At 35.8% G+C, this 25,042-nt stretch overlaps 2 protein-coding genes and 1 pseudogene across 6 annotated transcripts; 2 read left to right on the top strand and 1 right to left on the bottom strand.

The window, feature by feature from the left end:
• The first annotated feature begins 1,562 nt into the window (after positions 1-1,562).
• Positions 1,563-8,703, top strand: LOC110650152 (putative receptor protein kinase ZmPK1; annotated as a pseudogene).
• A 2,148-nt stretch (positions 8,704-10,851) lies between these two features.
• On the top strand, positions 10,852-11,572 carry LOC110650150 (protein DMP8-like). Its single transcript, XM_021804979.2, has one exon. The coding sequence runs from the start codon at positions 10,852-10,854 to the stop codon at positions 11,509-11,511; it is 660 nt and encodes a 219-aa protein (XP_021660671.2). The 3' UTR covers positions 11,512-11,572.
• Positions 11,573-11,697: 125 nt separating this feature from the next.
• Positions 11,698-17,398, bottom strand: LOC110650148 (beta-1,3-galactosyltransferase GALT1). 5 transcript variants are annotated; one of them, XM_058154045.1, is made up of 9 exons: positions 17,167-17,398; positions 16,606-16,684; positions 14,804-15,945; positions 14,201-14,430; positions 13,821-14,102; positions 13,335-13,463; positions 13,083-13,262; positions 12,447-12,554; positions 11,698-12,282 (listed from the first exon to the last, which is right to left on the bottom strand). In XM_058154045.1, exons 3-9 carry the CDS (start codon positions 15,561-15,563, stop codon positions 12,070-12,072), a joined length of 1,902 nt encoding a protein of 633 aa, XP_058010028.1. In that variant the 5' UTR covers positions 15,564-15,945; positions 16,606-16,684; positions 17,167-17,398; the 3' UTR covers positions 11,698-12,069. The 5 variants fall into 5 exon arrangements, with proteins under 5 accessions (XP_058010028.1, XP_058010027.1, XP_058010030.1 ...); XM_058154044.1 differs by having other exon boundaries at positions 14,804-15,975; XM_058154047.1 differs by lacking the exon at positions 16,606-16,684 and having other exon boundaries at positions 14,804-15,942.
• Between the last annotated feature and the right edge of the window lie 7,644 nt (positions 17,399-25,042).

The raw sequence follows: 25,042 nt of genomic DNA on the forward strand, positions 1-25,042 counted from the left end.
ACACCGAAAATTGCTCAGGCCTAGATAGAACTACATGCTCTTAAATGTGGTAAATTGATCCACTCAATTTTATAATTTTTTAAATAAAAAATATATTTAATGTATATAATATTTTTAATAATTTTCATTAAATTAGTAAAAAAAAAAATTGGGTCAATTTGGTATTTTATATGTATGCATGAATGAGAATAAAAAGAAATAAAAGAGGTTTTGCTGAAATTAGAGTTGAAATTAAATTTTTTTGGAGCTCATCCATTTTTTTACTCTTATTTTGATTTTTTTTTTTAAATTTCCACAATTTCAAACGTAAATCAAGTTCAAATGTGATATTTAATTCTTTCCTATTGGAGAAGGAAAGTGGGAGAGAAAAGGCATTGAGTGTTGAATATAAGACTTTCTTGGATCAATTCAACAAAAATCCAAATATTTAGACCTTTTACTACAATTAGATGAGAAATTAAATTTTTTTGGAGCCATAATATATATATATTTTTTAACAATTTCCATACTTTTTTCACAATTTCAAAGTATTGTACTTTGACTATAAAATTTTTTTGAGTTAATTTGAAAAGTTCAAATATTTTGACCTTTTACTGAAATTAGATGAAAAATTAAAATTTTTGAGCATATATATATATATATATATATATATATATATATATATATATATATATATATATATATATATATATATGTTGAGGTAACATTTTGCTGGTGCGTATATAAATACACCATGGCAAGTTGCAATTTGAAGCCAAGGGAAAATATCTTAGATTTTGTGTTCTAGATTTTTTGATTTCTTATAAGAAAATTTTTGTGATATTAATTAATACTTGAGATTAAGAATATTTCAAAACTTAAACCCCGTACCAAACTCGATTAAATTTTATTATCAATTATTTAAATTTATATAAAATTTGATTATTATTAATTAAAAAATATTTCAATCTATTTATTTTATATTTTTTAATTAGTAATTTACATAAAAAATTAGTTTTTTTATTAATCATTTATATTTTAAAATTTAATAATTTTATAAAATATTTAAATTTTATTTTATTTAAAATAAAAATATAAAATTTATAAATATTATTATAAAAAATATATTTTATATTTAATTAAATATTTATATAAATAAATTTGCATCTTAAACATTCAATATACAAAATTTAAACTCTTAACAAATATTATTATTAAAATTCAAACCTAATTATATATTATTAAAGCGACTTAGGTCATCCTTACCTCAGATAATAAGATCATCCAATGGATACTGCGGTCAAGATGAGGTAAGAAAAGATAAAAGGACAAAACAAAATCGAGAGAAAGATTCATGGAAACGCGAATGCGGCACCCATGCAGGCCAACCAGTACAAGCCCAACCGCCCAAACAAAAAGAGCCAAGCAAAAACAGAACAAGGAACAGAAGACTACAGCGACAAAGGCAAATAACAACATGCCCATGAACACATATTATATTTGAATATTTTGTTTGTTATTTCCATCACATTATAAAGGCATGACATTTGGTTCTGAATCGGAACCTCTTGATGGCATTACTAATGGCTTTCTCATATTTCTTTCTTGTTCTTTGTTGGTTGCAAACTTGTTCACTGTGCTTTGCAACCTTGGATACTCTTGAACAAGGCAAATCTCTATCCGTTGAGAAATATTTAAACCATGTTTTGGTTTCACATAACGGTGTTTTTTCTGCCGGGTTTTTCCCTGTTGGGGATAATGCTTTTTGCTTTGCTGTATGGATCAATAAGTCTGCGGTTCCAACTGTGGTTTGGATGGCTAACCGGGATCAACCAGTTAATGGAAGACGCTCTAAGCTTTCCCTTTTGAAAACTGGAAATCTCATTTTGCTTGATGCTGGCCCAGTTACCATTTGGACCACAGATACGACTTCGCTTTCCCCAGTTCGACTACAATTGCTGAATACTGGTAATCTTGTTCTTCAAACGATGGACAACGACAAGGTCCTCTGGGTGGCCCACAGATACCCTTCTTCCTGAACAACAACTGACAAAAACCAAAAGCCTTGTCTCTTCAAAAAGCAAAACTAACAGGTCTTCTGGTCCTTATAAACTTTATTTCGATAATGATAACGTTCTCCATCTTCTTTTTCAAAGTCCAGAAGTATCCAGCAGATATTGGCCTCTTGCATGGCCGTCGAACTTTCAAGCTGGAAGAACTGAGTACAATAGTAGTAGAGTTGCGGTACTCAATTTGAGTGGTTACTTCAGCTCATCTGATGATTTCAAGTTTTCATCTGTGGATGTCGGTGTCAAGTGCTTAAGAAGATTGACACTTGATCCTGATGGTAATCTTCGACTATACAGCCTTGAAGAGACAAATGGGAGATGGGTTGTTTCGTGGCAATCTAGCTCTAATCCATGCAAAGTACATGGCGTATGTGGACCCAATAGTATATGCAGCTATGATCCTTCTCTTGGGAGGAGATGCACATGCATACCAGGATATAAGGCTAAGATTCCCACCGATTGGTCTTCTGGGTGTGAGCCGGATTTTGATCCCAATAAGGACGAAAGTGAGTTTAGTTTCACCAAAGTCAGCCACAATGAATTTTATGGCTATGATAGTAGTTACTCTATCAATTATACCTTCGAAAGATGCAAAAAATTATGCTTCAAGATGCGCAGTTGTAAAGGATTCCAATACAAATTTAAGGGCGATGCTGATGCTGGTTACTTTGAGTGTTTTACAAAAGCATTCTTGTATAACGGAATGCTTTCACCCAGTTTTAATGTAGATATGTATTTGAAGCTGCCCAAAGGCACACCCTTCTCCGGAAACATTCTTGATAAAGCAGCAAGGTTAGATTGCCCAAATGAGATTCCTCAGCAACTAAACTTAACATATGCAAAAAGCCATGACAATGAGTCCTTGAAGGTTTTGTTTTTTTTTGCCACTGCATTGGGAGGCTTGGAGATGATTTTCATCTTTCTAGGGTGTTACTTGATGGTTAGAGCTGATCGGGAATATGAAGTAGCCAAGCAAGGATACTCTCTTGCTGCAACTGCTTTTAAAAGATTTAACTATGCTGACCTCATGTTGAAAATATTAGTTATACTTAACTAAGAGAGTATATAAAGAACAAAAGAAAATGGGAGAAGATAATTTTTTATTGAATAATGATCTGCTTAAATACATGAGTTTGCAACTAAAAAACAGAAATAAGAGCAACAAACTTCCTAAACTTTAGCTACTAACATTAACAGCTAGTAAATAACAGAAAATCAAAACTAATCTCCTAAAAACTATGTCAAAGAGCATATGTTGCATTGAATATCAGTTGCAACCCTTACAATCTGATCTTAAAGACACCTGGCATTAAAACCTGAGCTTGCATCCTCAGTTTCACATGTGCTGCAATCTAGCCATGTCACCTCAGACAAGAACCCCGCAGCCATCGATGCACACATTCAATACTCCTCCTTGCATCAGTGGGTGGAGATTCCAAGTTTCTCTATTAGAAACTCAAACTTGCTTCTAGGAAGAGCTTTAGTGAAGATATCTGCTAGCTGGTTTTCAGTCTTGCAATACTTCAAGCACACTGCACCATCTTTTTGAACATCTCTGAGAAAGAACAATTTTATACTAAAATGCTTTGTTTTTCCATGAAAAACTGGATTGTTGGCAATGGCTATAGCTGCCAGATTATCCACAAAGACTTTTGTGCTTTCCTTTTGTTCCATATGCAGATCAGCCAATAATTTTCTGAGCCACAAAGCTTGATTCACTGCTGCAAAGAATGAACTCTGCAGCTTGATCGAGCCACTATCTCCTGTTTTTTGAACTCCATGAAAATACTCAAACCAAGTGTGAAGCAATACCTCAAGTACTTTTCATATCATCATAGGAACCACCCGCATTATCCGAGAAACCAAGAAACTGAAAATCTTGGTTTTGTTGAAACAAAATTCCATGATCAACTGTTCCTTTGACATATCTAAGCACACGTTTAGCAGCTTTAAGATGCAATTCACTAGCACAATGTAAGAATCTGGACAGAACACTCACAGCATGTAGTATATCAGGTCTTGTTGCTGTGAGATACATCAAGCAACCAATAAGACTTCTGTAGTTAGTCTCCTCCACTTTCTCAGTTCCATCTTCCTTGCAAAACTTTTCCTTTTGATTCATAGGAGTGCTCATTGGCTTGCACTCCTCCATCCAAATTTCTTTAGGATCTCCTTAGCGTATTTCTTTTGGCATATGAAAATGCCCTGCTGATTTTGTTTAATCTCCATGCCAAGAAAGAATGCCATAGCTCCCAAGTCTGTCATCTCAAACACCCTTGTCATTTCTTTCTTGAATTGCTCAATAAGAGCTTCATTGCTTCCTGTGACTAAAAGATCATCTGCATAAAGTGAGACAATCACAAGATTTTTGTCAGCATGCTTAACATAAAGAGTGGACTCACTCAGACTCTTCACAAAGCCTTGGTCCAGCAAGTGTTGATCAATTCTGCTGTACCAAGCCCTTGGAGCCTGTTTCAATCCATATAGAGCTTTCTTAAGGAGATAAACTTTGTTCTCTTGACCATTTACAACAAATCCTCCGCTGTTCAACAAAAATTTCCTCTTGTAGATATCCATTGAGAAAAGCTGATTTCACGTCGAGTTGAAATACCTTCCACCTATATTGAGCAGCCAATGCCAGCAGCAACCTGATAGTGTCCAATCTTGCTACAGGAGCAAAAGTTTCTGAGTAATCTACACCAAACACTTGAGCATAGCCTTTCACCACTAGCCTTGCCTTGTGCTTGTTAATGGAGCCATCTGCATTTAGCTTGGTTCTAAACACCCATTTGACACCAATGACTTTTCTGTGCTCAGGTCTATCAACCAGCTCCCATGTCTGATTTTTCTCAATCATTCTTAACTCCTCCTGCATTGCAACCATCCATCTTGGATCATTTTTAGCCTCTTCATATCCTGCTGGTTCAAGAATAGCAACACTGCATCTCTGATAAACATCAGAGAGCAATCTAGTGCCTCTTACAGGAGGGTCATCAACTAACTCATCCTGATTTTGTATAGGATCAAGAATCGCCTTCTTGTCTGCAGTATTCCAGCTCCATTGCTCATTCTCTATGAAGTGCACATCCCTGCTTATGAGAATTTTCCTTGTTTGAGGTTGGAAAATTCTATAAGCCTTAGATATTGAGCTATATCCCACAAAGATGCCAGGCTCAGCTTTCTTGTCAAGCTTGTCTCTCTTAATCTGTGGCACATGAGTAAAACACAAGCATCCAAACACTTTAAAATTTTGCAAAGAGGGCTTGTAACCATACCAAGCCTCAAAAGGAGTCTTCCCATTTACTGCTTTGGTGGGAAGCCTGTTTAGCAGAAATACTGCAGTGTTTGCAGCCTCTGCCCAATACTCCTTAGGCAATCCTTTTTCATAGAGCATGCACCGTACCATTTCCACAATTGTTCTATTCTTCCTTTCACTCACTCCATTCTGTTGTGGAGTGTATGGAGCAGTGAGTTGATGCTCAATGCCTGCTTCATCACAGAACAAGTTAAATTGTTCTGAAGTATATTCTTTGCCATTGTCAGACCTTAGAACTTGAATCTTGCAGCCACTTTGGTTCTCAATCCACTGCTTGAATTTCAAGAAAACTCCTGCAACTTCTGACTTAAACCTGAGAAAATAAATCCAACACATTCTGGTGAAGTCATCAATGAAAACTATGTAATATTTACTGCCTTTAAGTGAAGGAGTTCTCTGAGGTCCAATGCATCGATGTGAATGAGTTGTAGCTTCTTAGTTGCTCTCCAAGTTGATTGTGAGAAGGGTAATCTAGCTTGCTTGCCAAACTGACAAGCCTTACAATTTGGCACATCAGATTCCAAGTGAGGCAATCCCTGAACCAACTGCTTCTTTTGCATAGACAAGACTGCTGCATGATGAAAATGACCTAGTCTTTTATGCCAGGTCTCTGTGTTGCTCATAGCAATAGGATAAGCTGCTTGCTCCTCCTTCAATGGATCTAGTGAGAAGCTTTTGCCTCTCATTTTGATTCTGAAGACTTCCTTATCATTGGCATCCTTGATTAAACATTGCTTATCTTCAAAAATGACTTTAAATCCCTTCTCAAGTAACTGTCCCACACTTAGCAAATTTTGGTCAATATCAGGTACAAACAGAACATCAGTAATTAATTTTATACCTGTGCAACTTTCAATGGCTACAGTTCCCTTTCCTTTGACAGTAATATGCTCACCATTGCCAATTCTGACTTTTGATACCTCTGATCTGTCTAGCTCTCTAAAAAGCTCTTGATCATAGGTCATGTGATTGGTACAACCACTATCCACTAGCCAACATTCACTTGAGCTGCTGCTTGCAAAACAGGTTGCTACAAACAACTGCTCTTCCTCCTCCTGCTGGTCTGCAACTTGAGCCTCATTCCTCTGCTGAAAATTGCTTTTGCAGATTCTCTCATGATGCCCCAACTTGTTGCACTTATCGCACTTAACATCAGGTCTTCTCCAACACTTGAAAGGTGGATGACCCTTTTTGCCACAGTGTCTGCAAGGAGGAAATTCTTTGTTGTTTCCTCCACTACTGTTGCCAGTGTTAGCAGCTGCTTCTGGTGTGCCAAAGTTCTTCTTTTTGTTTTTCTTTTTCTTGCCTTTTTCTCCTTGGTTGATTTGCAATTTAGCTTGCAATGCTCCCTCCACAGAACCTTCAGTCCTCATTATTCTTCTTTGTTCTTGGGCCTGCAAAGCATTTAGAAGTTCTGCCAAGCTGATTCTTGACAGATCTTTAGCATTTTCCAAGGAAGAAATGGTAGCTTCAAATCTTTCAGGAATAGTTACTAGTATTTTCTGAACTATTCTTGAATCAGAAAATTCAGAACCAAGTAATCTTACCTTGTTGACAATGCTAAGAAGCTTATCAGCATATTCTTTAATTGTCTCAGACTCTTTCATTTTCTGCATCTCAAATTCTCTGACTAGATTCAGCACTTGCATTCCCTTGATCCTCTCATCTCCTTCATATTCATTCTTGAGGAAATTCCAAATTTCAAATGCTGATTTCATGGTCATAATTCTGGTGAAAATTGCTGGTGAGACAGCAGCAAACAAAGAAGCTCTTGCCTTTGACTTTCTTGCTTTCCTTTCCTTATGATTTCTGAGCTGTGCCAGTGTTGGATTGTCTAGTAATGGAAGAACTTCGTAGTCTTCCTCAACAGCTTCCCAGAGATCATTTGCCTCTAGGTGTGCCTCCATTCTGACTGCCCAAACATGATAATTGTCACCATTAAACACTGGTGGTGCTAGAGCTGTGAATGGTGTTTCAGAATCCATTTATTTAATGGATGGAAGCAAGGTGTTTAGGCCTTTTTGGTGAGGTTCACTTGGTTCACGCACAAGTCCCTTTAAGAAGACAGCTTTGATACCAATATGTTGAAAATATTAGTTATACTTAACTAAGAGAGCATATAAAGAACAAAAGAAAATGGGAGAAGATAATTTTTTATGGAATAATGATCTGCTTAAATACATGAGTTTGCAACTAAAAAACAGAAATAAGAGCAACAAACTTCCTAAACTTTAGCTACTAACATTAACAGCTAGTAAATAACAGAAAATCAAAACTAATCTCCTAAAAACTATGTCAAAGAGCATATGTTGCATTGAATATCAGTTGCAACCCTTACAATCTGATCTTAAAGACACCTGGCATTAAAACCTGAGCTTGCATCCTCAGTTTCACATGTGCTGCCATCTCTGCTAGCCATGTCAGCCTCCGTATCAGCAACCCTGCAGCTACTGATGCACACATTCAATACCTCAGAGCAGCAACTCATGGTTTCACTATAGAAATTGGAAAAGGAGGAGGTGGGATAGTGTACAAGGGTGAGTTGTCTGATCAACGAGTTGCAGCAATCAAGCAACTCAATGAAGCAAATCAAGGAGAAGAAGAATTCCTTGCAGAAGTGAGCACCATTGGAAGAATTAACCACAAGAACTTGATAGAGTTGTGGGGATATTGTGCACAAGGGAAGCACAGGCTTTTGGTTTACGAGTTCATGGAGCATGGTTCCTTGGCAGACAACCTCTCTTCCAACACACTCAACTGGCAGAAGAGGCTTGCAATTGCCCTGGGAACTGCCAAGGGATTATCTTATTTGCATGAAGAGTGCTTGGAGTGGATTTTGCACTGTGATATAAAGCCACAGAATATCCTATTGGATGCTGATTACGAGCCAAAGGTAGCAGATTTTGGTCTGTCCAAGCTGTTTAATAGAGGTGGCCTCAACAATTCAAGCTTCTCAAGAATTAGAGGAACGAGAGGGTATATGGCTCCCGAGTGGGTTTACAATCTCCCTATTACCTCCAAAGTGGATGTTTATAGTTACGGAATTGTTGTGTTGGAAATGGTGACTGGAAAAAGCCCTACAAGTATCCAAATCCATAACAGTGAAGGACTAGCGGAGCATGGAAGCAGACTAGTCACATGCGTGAGGGAGAAGATGGATGGAGATGCTTCAAGAGATTCCTGGCTTGGAAAGATCCTAGACCCCATGATGGGAACCGATTATGACAAGGATAAAATGGAGCTACTTGTCAAAGTGGCCCTTCAATGTGCTGATCAAGACGCCAACGCCAGACCCACCATGAAGCAAGTGCTACAAATGCTTCTTTGCCAATAAGATGAATATCCTATGATTTTTTAAATCTATAATTGTATTTTTTAATATTAAACTAAAGTATTGGATTTCCTTTTAATTCTATTTTTCACCTTAGTTGATTATGTTTTCAATTCTAACTCCCTTGTCTCAATTTTTTTTTCTAACCTTCTTTAGCTATTAATTTCTATTTTGTATGTATAAAATAAAAAAATTAAATATTTTTAAATAATTTATATTTAAATGATTATAAGGTTTAAATTTAAATAATTATAAGCTTTATTTCATATTTAAATAATTGTAATTATAAAAACATTTAAATACTTTATAAAATATACAATTATTTAATAAATACGAAATAAATAATTAATTAAAATAAAATTTGATGATAGGGACTATTTTCTTAATAAAACAAAATTTAAAGGACTAAATTGGTTTTAAATTGGTTTAATTTAACAATAGGGACTAATCCATTAATAAAATTAAATTTCAGAAACTAAATCATTTCTCACAAAAAAATAGAGATTGACCTGTAATTTTTCTCATATCTCAAGAACTAATTTGTAATGTACCCTTTTCAAATTTTTTTCTTTTTTAAGACAAAACTGCCAGGTTAGGAGTTGAAATAATAATTATGAGAAATTATTCTGATTGATGCTTGTAATATATAATTTCAGTTGTTTGATTAAAAATAAAATAAAATTATTGTTGCAAAATGCAATAAATCATTATAATTATGCTCCAATAATTTTTTTTTTATTTTTTATTTTTTAAGACATTGTTAATACTTGTAAGTATGTCTTATCAATTTAAATATAATTTCGAAGTTAGCAATACATTTGAATTGAAAATTTAGACTATAATATAAAAATTGATATATTTTGCTAAATTTTCATATTACTATATTTATTTATAACTTAAATGATTTGCTTGTCCCGCAATGACCTAGTACAATAGGAAAATTCTATCACACGAGTTACTGGGCATGCTTACTTTGATATTGCCCATTTGATATCTTAGTAGTTTTAATATCAAATATTAATTATTTTTAATTATTTAAATTTTGATGTTGGATAAAATTAGAAATTAGATACAATTTTCAATATATATATATATATATATATATAATCTTTAAATTTGTACAAATTCATTATTTTAAATTATTAAAGAAAATTCATTACTTGTAGAAATATCACACTTTATAAATTAAATAGAAAATACTCTACTTTAAGAAATAAGACACATTAAAATTATTACTTAATGTGAATTTAGCAAAAATCTAGTAGAATAGAAAATTTCCCTTTAAAATTAAACGAGTCGATCGAAGTAAAAATAGTCGCTAGGTTAATGGGCAACTGTTTTTAATTTTTCTGAATTATTATTATCTTTAAAATTTTTATACTTATACAATTATCAAACTACTAACATATCCCTAATATGTTCTAAAATTTCAGGGGCTCAATGCCCCTTGCCTAAGCGGGCTCCGTCCCTGAAGTGTTACTTGTTTTTACGCAGCCTATATTGGATCCATTGAATCTTCATCGGTACTTCGAGGTCCTATATCGATTGTGGATAGCAAGTATAGGTGGCTTATGTGGTTTAACATACCTTGGTAAAATTGCTATGGTTTTATCAAGGGGTGTATTTCATCACTGAATCACCTATATGTGTGTTTACCTTTGGATAAAAAAATCAAAGTGTCTGAGAGGGTGAGCCGGTGTGTGCGTGAGGTAACCCATCACACATGAGTCATGTACACGTTGTTTGTTGTGTGGGGGGCTGGTCTTTCAGGATCCCACATCGATTGTAGATAACGTGTATAGGTGGTTTATATGGGTTAGCATGCCTTGATAAAATTGTCATGGTGATAAAATTGTCATGGTTTTATCAACACGTAACCCCCACACATGAGTTGTGTACACGTGATCCGCCGGGTGGTTTATGTTTGGATAAAAAAAAATCTTGATTGAATTACAAAAAAAAAAAAAAAAACTTCCCATCTTGAAACAGGGTGAATGGCAACGATTGGGCTTATCAGGAAGCAGTTACAAATCGTTTGTCATGGTTAAAAATAACAGTTGTTGCAAAAGAAGTTTGCATAAAAAGCCATCAACATCCACAAAATTCTTTCTCAGTTCTCTCACTCAGGCTTAATCATCGTTCCCGTCCAGCCAACCATGGTCCAAACTGGACAAGATTTTGGAATCAAAATCTACACTGCATCTCCCAAGAATGACCCAATGCCATTCTCTTCTTCTTCGAATATTCCTCAAGCCCCTAAAGAACCAGGTTCCAAAAGGCGAGCGGTGGCCAAGGGAGTTCAGAAAACCTTTTCTAAAACTTCAATGCTTGTAAACTTTCTCCCTACAGGAACCCTTTTAACCTTTGAAATGATGCTTCCTACTGTAATCAAGAATGGAGAGTGTACTACTCATGTTTCTATTCTGATGCTTCTTGTCCTTCTTGGCCTCTGCACTGTCTCTTGCTTTTTCTTTCATTTCACAGACAGTTTCAAAGGCTCTGATGGGAAAGTTTACTATGGCTTTGTTACTCCTAAAGGGTTGGCTGTTTTCAAGCCTGGTCTTGCCGTGGAAGTGCCTAAAGATGAGAAGTACAAAGTTGGATTCACTGATTTCGTTCATGCCATCATGTCCGTCATGGTCTTTGTGGCGATTGCCTTCTCCGATCATAGGGTCACCGATTGTCTGTTTCCTGGGCATGTTAAGGAGATGGATCAAGTGATGGAGAGTTTTCCTCTTATGGTTGGCATCGTTTGCAGTGGCCTGTTTCTGCTTTTCCCTAATACACGATATGGGGTCGGTTGCATGGCTACTTGATTATATGTTGCTTCTGTTATCAGTTTAGAGTTTGTTCATATATTTTCAGTTTCTGTGTATCAGTAATTAACAGATCAGCATCATTGTTTGAAATAATACGTTTTGTTAATCCTGCTAACATCAAGAAGCAAAATTTATACATCCATCAATCATGTTCCTTTATGCATAGAGTCAGAAGAAACAAGATTGGATAACAAGCAGAAATTACTAAAGGGATGAAATGATAGAACAAATCGCATGTTGAGTGGCAAGGGTAAAATTGATCCCATCATAGCCTATCATTAGATAAAATTCTATACAATGCAATGCACCATCTACTACTACCCAGCACATCCAAGGAAGTCATTGAGATGTGATGACCTTGCTCGTAAACCATAATTATACATTGGTGACACAAACTATAGTGACTAAAAAGCTCGGCTACTATTCCCTCTCTCCATGCATATGCTCAATTCTGGTCAGGAAAATCTCAAAAACTGGTTAAGAAGATTAGTCTCTTTAAGCATGAGGTTTTACTGAGGCATGAAACTCTAACCTGAACGATATAGTTATGTATGCTTATCGATCACCACAACATCTAGCACCATTTCCTTCTTGAAGTTTCTGCCATAGACAAAGCATCTCACTCGGACCTTGGTAGTGGGCAACAAGATAACCATCCTTGCACCCTTCATTATAGATCCTTTCATTGTTCTCATACCTAACTTTTAAACCATCCTTTTTCATCTGGTTTATCCAGATGCCCATTGCCACATCTTCTAGCTTAAAAATCTGCAGTGTATATCATCAAAATTGTCAAACGGAGAATTTAGGGCCCATCTGCATTTTGTTTGGTAGTAGAGTAGCAGTTTATATTTTAACAGAAGACTCCTGCTAGATTTTGATTGCAAAGACTTAACAAGTGGAGAGGAAAATATGTACATTGAGTATTATACCTTCAAATGACCTTCTTTATGTCTCCTGTAAACTTCCTTTGCTATGTCTCGGGACACCACATAGCCAGGACCATGTGCCCAAGGGGGGTATCTCTCTTCAGGCCATTCCTTTTTCAGTAAAGACAATGAAGGGAAAGAGTAAGTGATAAGGAATAGAAAAATTACTTGTTATATTCAGAAAATCAAGGGCAACATAGAAAGCAGGTAATTAGCATGCAACTCTTTATATTAGCAATTAAAACCAACCTTAAACCAGTTCCAACTTGCCTAAATAACTTATTGTCATATGCCACATCTATGGGACATCAGACTGTTAAAAGGTTTATATACCCATGCCAACTACTAGAAATAAATTGGATTAATCATTTTGAGCAAAGTGGTTTGGACTGATTGTTTACGACGTGTATCTGTGTATGATGTCTGCATTTGTGGAATCAGCAAACAATTGCCAAGTGCATTTTGGCCATTTGTAGAAGTCTTGCTCGTTGAATTCTCTCATGAATAACCTATTAAGTATGTCTTTTATTTGTGACATCCATTGAAAGACATCAAAGATATGTGAGCCTTCAAGCCTAAAGTGTTTTTCCTCTTTTTTTTTTAATTTTTTTTTTAAAAAAATCAAGACCAGAGAATTACCTCAAGGCTAATATACCATTTGCTATCGGGACTCCGATGAGGGTGGGAGTCTGAGTTGATGAGTCCATAAAGCAAGCCATTTCTCACTTTGATCCTCTTTAAAGAATCTAGCACCTCATCTACTCGAACAAATGCATCATCATCTGTCTTCATGACATAATTTGCTGATGCAACCTGTGTCTGTTTAAGAGATGAGGTCAGTAAGATGATTCAGCCATCTGCAGTATGTCTAAATAAAAGAGAAGACTTTACCCCAAAGATGCAGATGGCTAAAGTTTTCCATGTGATGAGGTTGTAATAGTCAACAAAAGGCATAATCTGTATGTCTCCATATGTTCGTGCTTCATTCCAAAGTTCCTCATTAACTAACTGATTTTTATGCTGCAATACACCTCAAAATTGTAAGTGACCAGAAAACGGGCCTGCATGACTACACTGACTTTTTACACCTTCAACTTGTGGCTGGTTGCTCAAGAATACCAAATACACAAGCTGAGACCTCCATCATATGTGGCTTACAAAAAGAAACATAGGACCCACCCATAACAAGATGATAAAACTTAGGACCCACCCATAACAGAATGATGCCTTTCATGTCCAAATCAATTAGATTGTGGTTTCACCACGACACTACTTCAATTAGGATAGCTTTCCTTTCTTCTAAATATGGCCAGAAAACATCAGCACCATAATAATTTCTGAACAAAAAATAGAAGGGATTTACTTGCAAAAGCTCACCAAACCAACAAAAAAGCGCACTGCTACAGTTCCTGACCGAACTGCAGCATACTGCATCCAAGTTTTTCGAACAGCCATCCTGCGTTTAAAGTTGTTAGCTGTGGAGAAAACACCAATAAAGAGATGAGGAAATTTTTTGGTAGAGAGAGGAGCCGATTTGAGTGCTGCTAGATCAATTGTATGTTCTGAATCCTCCGATGTAGGCAAACCACTAGCCACGACAGAAATTAGGTTCAAGTCTCCAGATATCCTAACTTCACTAACCAGCCATGGTTCCAAGGTCTGAATGGACAAGAAACCAAGAGAGAAATAAATTCAGAGAAACTGACTTATACCCATTAAATTATAAAAAGTTTACAAACAAGAAAGTAAAGACTTACTTCACGATATGCAAAAGATGTTATGTGCTTTCCATCAACTGTCATCTGGATTCCCTCTGATCCTACTCTAATTGTTGCAACAGATAAATGACCTTGCTTGAAGGGAAAGAATATTCTTCTTTTAGATCCCTCCTGAACCATTGAAGACCTCTTTGAACCTTCTGAATGTGTGCCAGTCACCAGAGTATCATTTCTACCCACTACCTTGTTACATTGATCCAACTCATCCACTGGCATATAAAACAATTATGGTAATCACTGCTTATCAGAGAGAACAATGAAAATAGAAAATAAGCTCACAGAAGCAGACAAAGTTCTAAAAAATATAAGGAAAAGAAAAAAGAGACAAGCCACAGATATGTATCACTAATTATAAGTCTAATGGATATTGGACTTCAAATAGAGAAGAACAAACACATACATTGAGCTTGGAAAACCTATTCGAATTGCTAGCAATGGGTTAGACGTAACATCCATTTTAAAAAGATACAAAACAAAACTAAGAGCATATACTACAAATATATGTAGATAACTAGAGCAACAAGTGTATACAGTAAACATGTGTTTCATCAAAAACAACAAAAATGAGGTATGTATCTCTACCTTTCTTATTCTTTTCAGGATTAGGAGATGGGCAACGCTCCTCCTCACCCCAATCATGAGCTACAGTCCAGGTGTTTTGAACTATAACTGGATCCTCAGTTATCTTATCACCATAAAGCCTAACATTGTAATGTAAAATGATGGGTGGATCAGGCTCCCCAGGAAGTGCTTCCCCTGTTAAGTCGATCCGAAAATTGCCAAGAAGACCATTTGGAATGCCTATAATTGTTATGGATGAACCCTGAGTCAGGCCACAAGGAAGCCGCAACTTAAAACCACTACTCTCAAGCACTGTGGCATTCACTTTGTTAAGAAAATGAGGACATTGTTTCTCTTTTGCTTTCCTAATTAAACTTTCATTTGTATAACCATGTCTTTCCTCTTCGATTGAAGCCATAAGGCTATTCCATGCACTCCCAGCTTCCTTGATAGCCTCCACTCCATTGGGTAAAGCTTGAGCTTGATCAATCAAGTGTTTCAGTAGATTCCATGTGTGCAAAGATTCTTGTTCTTCATTGGAAATATTCCTCTGAGCAAACAAACTGAATACTATGGCATCAGTAGAAATCACTTGAGTAGAATTCTCTGTATTTTTATATGCTGGTGGAAGCGTAGCTTGCACCCATTCAAGAGGATTAGTTGCATTGGAGAAAGCATTCATCAAATAACTTTCTCCAATAGAATTTTTCATGAGACCATATCGTAGGATAAGCAGCATAAACAAGGATGCAATAAGAACACCACCAGACCATCTCTTCATTCTGTTGATTATAAAGATGCATTAAAATATAGGATTATCATATACATTCTGATTGAGCTTTAAGGAATCAGGCCCTCCAGCCTGAAATTATTATGCGAACAGTGAACAAATCTCTTAAGAAGATTTTTTAAAGCTAGCTATCTGATTGAGCCAACTATATCTAACAAAAATAGTTGACGTCTTCAGAAAGATGATAAATATAATGGAGATGAAAATGTAGAAGGATCAGATCCTCTTATTATCAGCCTTGAAAATGTAGAAGGATCAGATCCTCTTATTATCAGCCAGCTATCTGACTAAGCCAACTATCAAGCTCTGAAAGTACATGCTCCTGTTGCAGCTCAATTTCTCTGTGACTCAATGGCAACTCCACTGCATACTTCTTCATGAAAAGTTTCACAAGAATATCAAGCTGAATCAATATTTCAAATTCATCAATCCATTAACAAGCATAAAAATTTTCCAATAAAAAACAAAAATAAATATTAAAAATCATCAGTCCATTAACAAGTATAATACTCTAAAACACTGCACGTCTATAGCTAAAGAACAAGTAAGATTGTGGTTTAGTCAATGATGCATGAAACAAAAGCATCTAACCCAAAACTTTAAAATAAGCTAACAGAAAAAAAATGATGGATATGGATACTGTCCACATGCTACACAGCACAAGAACAATGGAACACAACCAGAAAGATAATTTTTATATATTAAAAAAAAATACAGCAAGGAACTCACAGAAATTATTTCTTAAACACAGAACTATAAATCAAGGCTTCTTTAATATTGAATAAATCTGACTTGAGTTTCCTCAGAAAACATGAAAAAGCTATATTGAGTTCAGGACAAGGGAGCATGGGATCCTGAATCATTTCTAAAAAGCATCAATCAGTTCTCTTCCCAAATAAAAATCCAAATTGCCCATCACTTAAAATTAAAGTTCCTCTAGGGGGGAAATATTATCAAAATTTATTTTTTTGCAGGCACATTCTACTCAAAAAAATTGAAACAAACAAACAAGTCTAGTCAGTCAATGCCTCACCTAGCCCATTGTTAATGGTTCAAATTAGAGGGAGCAGTTCATCTCCTCTTTCAGTGGCTGTAGTGTTTTCCATCTGTGACTAAACGAGCACAAAAACTATATAAAATTCTGTGATGACGACTGCATTATCTAGAGACATCTAATGGTAAACGCATACATCAATAATTTAAGAGGACAGGAGTTAGATCAATAAAGATAATTAATATGGCAAAGTCAACTTCTAAACAAAATCACAACCACACTTCTAAAAAGAAAGTATGCTCCAAACTGTTCACTTCTGTTTCATTATAGTACAGCTCTGCTAAATAATCAACCCAGAATTCACTTCTACATAAATCAAAGGTAAAAGAAAAAGAACAGAAGAGAAAATCTAAAGCAAAAAAAAAACAAAAAGAAAGTCCATGAAACAGATCCGAGCACAGTGCACCGAATCCAGACTTAATCAATCAATTGCGAATTTAACAGTGAACAAAAAAAATTTAAAGGGAAAGAACAGCATATATAAGCAATTGAAGTGGTAGAAGCAAGTAATTAGAGAAGGGAAAAGTGTGAAACAATTACCTGGCCGGTTGGATGAATCAAATCAGAAGAGAAACAATGGCGGAGGAGAGATCATGAGAGAGATGGATTTCGAAGAGAGGGAGAAAGTGAACTGGATCTAAGTAAAGTCGGTGCTTTTTTGAAGTTGTTCTTCAGTTCAACAGTAGCAAAGTCCGTTGAAGAAAATCTATGTTATGTCCTTCCTCTTTTAGATGAATCAGTGTCTGTCTGAAGATCACCCAATGACAAAGAGCCGCATATGCATGAATTCATAGTTCTTGTCTCGATTTTGTAGACCACGTGGCTTTTTCTAGTTGCTTGATACTATAAATATTTCCGCCTTGGAGATGGAACCAAGTGGTTTTTTTTTTTTTTTTAACTCGTTCTCCTTTATATATGTTAATAGGCAAATTATAAAAAGTAATTTATTAATAAATATAATAATTTAATTGCGGTATAATTTTTTTATAAGAAAAATATAAAAACAAATAATTGAAATCTTTATAAGTGATTTGAGTTGGGGAGAAAATTTTTTTAAATGATCACTTTTTTTTTTTATAATAATAAAAGCTTTTTATAATAATGCTCTTTTGGAAAGTGGTCTGCGGCCTATAAAAGAGTTCAAACTAACATATTTTAATTAAAGAATAAATTATATTATTAGCCGCCATTAATAGAAAATAATTATTTATATTTAAACATTAAAATGAATATAAATTTAAAAAAATAATATTAAATTTATTTCAATCGAATACTGATTTATGAGTTTATTAAAAAAATAAAAAAAAATTTAACCAATGAGAAATTTAAAGGAGGAAACGAGGGGAGAAAAGAAATGATAAAAAAATGAGAAGGGAAAAGGTTTTTATATATATTTATGTAATACAGCTTATCTCATAAAAAAGAAAAAATATAATTTTTTTAGTCATGAAGAATGAAAAGGTATAAGCAATAAGTTTTACTTAAACTTTGTTTGTTTCGAAAAAAATAATTTATATTTAAAAATTATTTTATATAAAAATTATTTTTTATAAAAATATTTTTTATTATATAATTATAGTGTTAAATTAATAATATGTATTTATATATATATATACATTTTAATAAAATTATCAAGTTTTTCCATAATAAAATTATGAATTTACGAGTACTCCATAATAAAATCAAAGCTAATTAATAGGGGGAAAAACTCCCAAAACTTAATAGTTTACTATATCTTGAATTATGCTTTATATATATATATATATATATATATATATATATATATATATATATATATATATATATATATCACATTTTTGATTTTATTAATTTAATTTTGTCATGACCCAATTTTTGGGCTAGACTGACACTAGGATCTGGGCCAGCCTAAAGTCCTCGAGGCCCGTAGTAAGTATTATTTTTTGTGGTTTTGAAATTTTGGATATGTTTTCATGGGTCCGAATTGTGACTCAACCAGAAAGTTTCGCATTACGACCCGATTGGAATAAAAAGTGAGATCTGTGGTGGTAGTGGAGGGCATGGGCTGATAGGCCCGGGCTCGAAGCCCACCACTGATCTCCTTGGGGGTGCAAGGACAATGCCCCAGCGGTATGGACCAGTATAAATATTGTAATATTCTACCCTTTACGGTAGAGTTGTGAGATATTCGGGAAACACACTGGGGTTAGGGTTTAAAGTTCTGATTGATTGTATCTTGCTCTTTTCATCATAGGGAAACCTTTTTCTCTTGTCTTACTCGTGGACGTAGACCTTACGGTTGAACCACATTAAATCTTGTGTTATTCTTCTTCTCTTTTTAATACTATATGATTATGCAATTTGTGTGTGTGCCTTAGATTTGCGTGCTTGTTATAACAAACTGGTATCAGCGCTTTGTGCGCAAAACCTAGTGTTTACAGATGGCGTCATCTTCAACGAAGTATGAGATGGAGAAGTTTGATGGTGGATAAAGTTTCAGTCTGTGGAAGATTAAAATTAAATCTTCTTTGATCCTACAAGGTCTATGGAAGGCAATCGAGGATAACTTTCCAGAAGGTATGAAAGAGGCGGAGAAGGTTGATCTAAAGCAGAGAGCCTTGAGTGCGATTTTCATGAGCGTAACTGATAATGTCCTATACGAGATTGCTAGTGAAAGCTCAGCATCTGCGGTATGGAAGAAATTAAAGGAGTTATACTTTGCGAAATCACTGACCAACCGCCTGTATCTAAAGAAAAGACTTCACAATCTGAGAATAAGCGAATGTACGCCCATTAAAGAACATCTGGATGAATTCAATTCAATCATTATGGATCTTAAGAATATTGATATTGAGATTGATAGTGAGGATCAGACCCTTATTGTGTTATGTTCTTTGCCACCCTCCCATGAAACTTTTATTGATACTTTGTTGTATGGGAAAGACAATATTTCACTAAACGATGTTAATAATTCTCTAAAATCGAAGGAGTTGAAAAAGAAATTTCCAGATAATAGAAAAAGATTTGAGGGGGAAGGTTTGGTGAGCAGGGGAAGAACACATTCAAGGGAGGATTCTTCTAGCAGGAAGAAATCTAAGGCTAGATCTAAGTCAAAAATGAAAAAGGCCAATTGTTTTGAGTGCGGAGAGCAAAATCACTATAGGAGAGACTGTCCCAAGTTGAAAAATAAAAAGGAAAAGCAACCAGAAAGTTCTGCGAATGTGGTTGATAGTTTTATTGATTCTGATGGTGATGACGGTGCTGGAGAAATTTTATCCGTGAGTTCAGATCATGGACAAAATTCCTAGATTCTTGATACTGGTGCTACTTATAACATGTGTCCACACAAAAACTAGTTTGTCACTTACAAACAGATGAGTGGCAAGGTGTTCCTAGGCAATGATCGTGCATTATCTGTTGAAGGAATTGGTAACATCAGATTGAGGATATTTGATGGCGTTGTCAGAACTATAGAGTTTTGGCATGTTCCAGGACTAAAGAGGAACCTGATTTCTCTTGGGACACTTGACTCTCATGGATTCAGATACCATGCAGAGAATGGAGTTCTCAAAGTGTGCAAGGGCTCTATGTTACTCATGAAGAGCAGTTTGGTTTCAGGATTATATTTTCTTCAGGGTAGTACAGTTTCAGGGGAAGCTGCAGTAGCATCCGGAAGCAATAATCAAAATCAGACTCAATTGTGACATATGCGTCTTGGTCATATGAGTGAAAGAGGATTATCTATGTTAAGCAAGCGGAATTTATTGGACAGGCAGAAAATAGAATCTATGGACTTTTTTGAACACTGTATGTTTGGCAAACAGACTAGGGTGAAGTTCGACAAAAAGGCAGTACTCAAGGCCAGAGGAATGGTGGATTATATCCACTCAGATCTATAGGGTCCTAATAGAATCCCTTCAAAGAGTGGTGCCAAGTACTTCATGACTTTGATTGATGATTGCTCTTGGATGGTATGGGTGTATTTTTTGAAAACAAAAGATGAGTCATTTTCAACTTTTGTAAAGTGGAAGTCGATGATTGAGAAGCAGATAGAAAAGAAGATCAAGCGTCTTGAACTAATAACGAGTTGGAATTTTGCAATCATGAGTTCGATGCATTCTGCAAAAATGAAGGTATAGTGATACATCGCACTTATACATTGACACCACAATAGAATGGTATTGCAGAATGCATGAACAGAACACTTTGTGATAAAGTACGAAGCATGCTCTCACATTCAGGATTGGGAAAGGATTTCTGGGCTGAAGCAATTAATACAGCCTGTTTCTTAATTAATAAATCTCTATCTACAGTTATTGAGTGCAAAACTCATTTTGAGAATTATTTTGGTTCACCTGCTGATTACTCTCAATTGAGAGTATTTGGTTGCCCTACTTATGCTCATGTGAGAGATGGTAAGCTTCAGCCAAGGGCAAGAAAATGCATATTTCTAGGATATACATCTAGAGTGAAAGGCTACAGGTTGTGGTGCAATGATCCAAAGTCTCCAAGATTAATTATCAGCAGGGATGTGACATTTAATGAGTCTGCTTTATTAAATAGTCAGAGGGAGAAGTCAATAGTAGAATCAAATCATAGTGTCAGAGAACAGGTGGAGCTTGATATTAATACTTCAGTAGTTTAGTCCAGTGATTAAAAGGATGAGGTGCAAGATCCTGATCAATAAGAGGATTCACCTGAGCAACAGCAATAGGAACCATTTAGCATTGCAACTAGTAGAGAGAGAAGATAGATTAGACCACCACAGAGATATGCATATGCAGATCTGGTTGTGTTTGCCTTGTCAGTTGCTGAGACAGTTGATGTGCATGAACCTAGCAATTATAGAGAAGCTATTTCTTGTTTAGATGCAGATCAGTGGGTCGGTGCTATGAGTGAAGAAATTGAATCTCTTCACAAGAATCAGACTTGGGAGCTTGTAACATTGCTTAAGGGACAAAAAGTGGTAGGTTGCAAATGGGTGTTCAAGAAAAAGGAAGGCACTCCAGGGGTTAAAACACCTTGATATAAGACGCGATTGGTAGCAAAAAGCTTTACTCAGAGGGAGGGGATTGACTTTAATGAAGTATTTTCTCCAGTTGTAAAGCACAGTTCTATCAGGGTTTTACTTGCTATAGTTGCTCTTCATGATCTAGAGCTTGAGCAACTAGATGTGAAGACAACATTTTTGCATGGTAAGTTGGAGGAGCAAATTCCTACGAGTCAGCCTGAGGGATTTCTCATTCCAGGTATGGAAAATCGTGTTTGCTTACTTAAGAAATCTTTATATGGTCTGAAACATTCTCGTAGGCAGTGGCACAAAAGATTTGATACATTCATGGTTTGTAAAGGCTTTAATCGTAGTTCATATGACAGTTGTGTGCATCACAAGAAGCTTTCAGATGATTCTTTTATTTATTTGCTGTTGTATATGGATGACATGCTTATTACTACTTAAAGCATGTCACAAATTAACATTCTGAAAAAGCAGTTGAGTGATGAGTTTGAGATGAAAGATTTGGGTGCTGCAAAGAAGATATTGGGAATGGAAATTACCAAGGATAGAAGTGTTGGGACTCTTTTTTTGTCTCAATAGGCCTATGTTGAGAAAGTACTTAAGCGTTTCAATATGAATAATGGTAAGCTTGTGGTATTCCGTTTCTTTGCCCATTTCAAATGTCTGCAGACATGTCACCCAAAGCAGATAAGGAGATGGAGCACATGTCGGTGTTCCCTATTCGAGTCTTGTTGGAAGCATCATGTATGTTATGGTATACACCGAGGCGACATTTCACATGCAGTTAGTTTTGTGAGTAAGTACATGGCGTGTACTGGGAAAGAGCGTTGGCAGGCAGTGAAATGGATTTTGAGGTATTTGAAGGGTACTACAGATGTTGGTTTGACATTTGACAGGGCCAAGATGAGTGATTCAATTGTTGGCTATGTGGATTCAGATTTTGCTGGGGATTTAGACAAGAGGAGATCTTTGACAGGTTATTTGTTTACTCTTTCTGGAAGTGCTATCAGTTGGAAGGTAACATTGCAAGCTACAGTTGCTTTGTCTACCATAGAGGCAGAATATATGGCCTTAGTAGAGGCAGTAAAGGAAGTTTTATGGTTATAAGGTTTGGTGGGTGATCTTGGGTTGAAACAGAACAAGGCAACAGTGTTTTGTGATAGCTAGAGTACAATACATCTCATAAAGAATCAAATGTACTATAAGTGAACTAAGCACATTGATGTCAGATATCACTTCATTCGGGACATTGTATCTCAGGGAACTGTAATTTTGTAGAAAGTCTCTACACATAATAATCCAGCAGATATGATGACTAAGGGAGTCTCAGTCAGCAAGTTTAGGCATTGCCTAGACTTGGTTGGTATTTGTAGTGCTCAGTCGTGCCCTTGCGAGGGCATATGGCAAGATAGAGTGTTTTTGTGATTATTTTGTTGATGATTGAGAGAATTCAAGCCAAGGGAAAGAATTGTTATTTTTTGTGGCTTTGAATTTTTGGATATGTTTTTATGGGCCCGAATTGTGACCCGACTCAAAAGTTTCGCGCTGCGACCTGATTGGGATAAAAAATGAGATCAGTGGTGGTAGCGGAGGGCACGAGCCGATAATATTGTAATATTCTACCCTTTGCGGTAGAGTTGTGAGATATTCGGGAAAAATAGTGGGGTTAGGGTTTGAGAGTTCTGATTGATTGTATCTTGCTTTTTTCATCATAGTGGAAGCTTTTTCTCTTCTCTTGCCCATGGACATAGACCTTACGGTTGAACCACTTTTAATCCTGTGTTATTTTTCTTCTCTTTTCAATACTGTGTGATTGTGCGATTTGTGTGTGTACCTTAGATTTGCGTGCTTGTTATAGCAGTAAGCCTAACTATTCCTTATCCTAATCCTAAGGCCCATTTTAAGCCCAATTCAAGAATTCAATAGGACAGAGTCCGGCCATAATATGGACCATACAACGAGGAGTTTTTGACTCGCCTGACTTGTAAACACAATATATAACAATTTGGGGAGCTCAGCTCACCCTCCACATACTCATCATGTCATAAATCAAATAAGAGCTCAGCTCCCTCATCCAATCTAATCACACTCACACATACATGCATTTAATGTTCTTACAAATTTAACATAATATATTACAGTCCCAAATTGATTAAAATACTCCTAACACATTCGGAGTCTAAAATTTTGGCTAAATTGTATAGAATACATTAGATATTACTAATTGACATGCGAAGAAGAGGAGCAAGTTAGTCACAATAAGTAATCCTCCTGTAGCCTGGAAAAATAAGGTGAACAGGAGTGAGCATTCGACTCAGAGAGTAAAATACCAATTTTAACTACAATTTCTATAGCTACCTAGAGCTAATGCATCCTAAGGAGTGGAATGCAACGCCATCAAAATTTTTATACACATCACATCATAACAGCAAAAGGCAATTTTAAGCACTCACACACCCAATAATGTTCAAACAGTACATATATGGGAGCTGATCCCCTACACAGCTCTCTTAATCCAATCTCTGCCAGTGAGTGTCTCTCAAGCTGGCCTTTCGCTTGATAACCAAATGCGGGGGCCAGGGTGATCATCTCGAGCCATGCCTACCCTGACTTATCCATAAAGGATCGGATCCAAGCGAGTGTCTCTCAAGTTGCATCTACCCGTCCTATTCATATCCAGTACTACACACTACACCCAAGCCAATGCATGCACATTGCTCCAAATTACATAAACAATATCCATGGCACTTCATCAATTAAGAATGCAATATAAAATGTGCCTAGTGTTTAACGACATAGATACATATTTATAAGTAATGCATGGGCATGCCTGAACATATAATAATATTGAAATTATAATTAAAATTAATATTTTACTCACAGACTTGAACCGAGGTCACTGCGACTGTTGGGTGGAGAAGGAAGGTTGTCCTGGCTTACCTGATAATTTTATTGTAATTGTTTAATATATTTGAATCAATATAAGTTTAAAAAGGATCAAGGACGCCCTAAGTCGTGTCGAAAATCTGGCAGAGTTTCCCCTATATCTAGGACTTACCCAACTTGCAAAAGGGTTCAAAATACACTTCTATATCCACAAGTCACACATCCACAATTCAATCACATCACATGGCCCCTCCTAGGCCCATCCAAACAGTTAACAGCCATAATTTAAAAAATTATAATTTAGTCCCTACAATTACTCCTTTTGCAAAAACTACCCAAATGAGCTCTAAAAATTTTAAAATTTTGCCCTGTGGTCCTTACCAATATTATTAAGCTAATGCAAAAGGAATTATAATTTTTTTAACCTATCACAAATATTTTATAGATTTTTAATCATAATCAAGCACTAGATAATTAAGAAAAAGTAATGTTTGGGTTTACCTATGCCAATTCTGACCTTGGGGACGTGTCCGG

Source organism: Hevea brasiliensis, chromosome 9 (genome assembly GCF_030052815.1).
Source record: "Hevea brasiliensis isolate MT/VB/25A 57/8 chromosome 9, ASM3005281v1, whole genome shotgun sequence".
Lineage (NCBI taxonomy): Eukaryota > Viridiplantae > Streptophyta > Magnoliopsida > Malpighiales > Euphorbiaceae > Hevea > Hevea brasiliensis.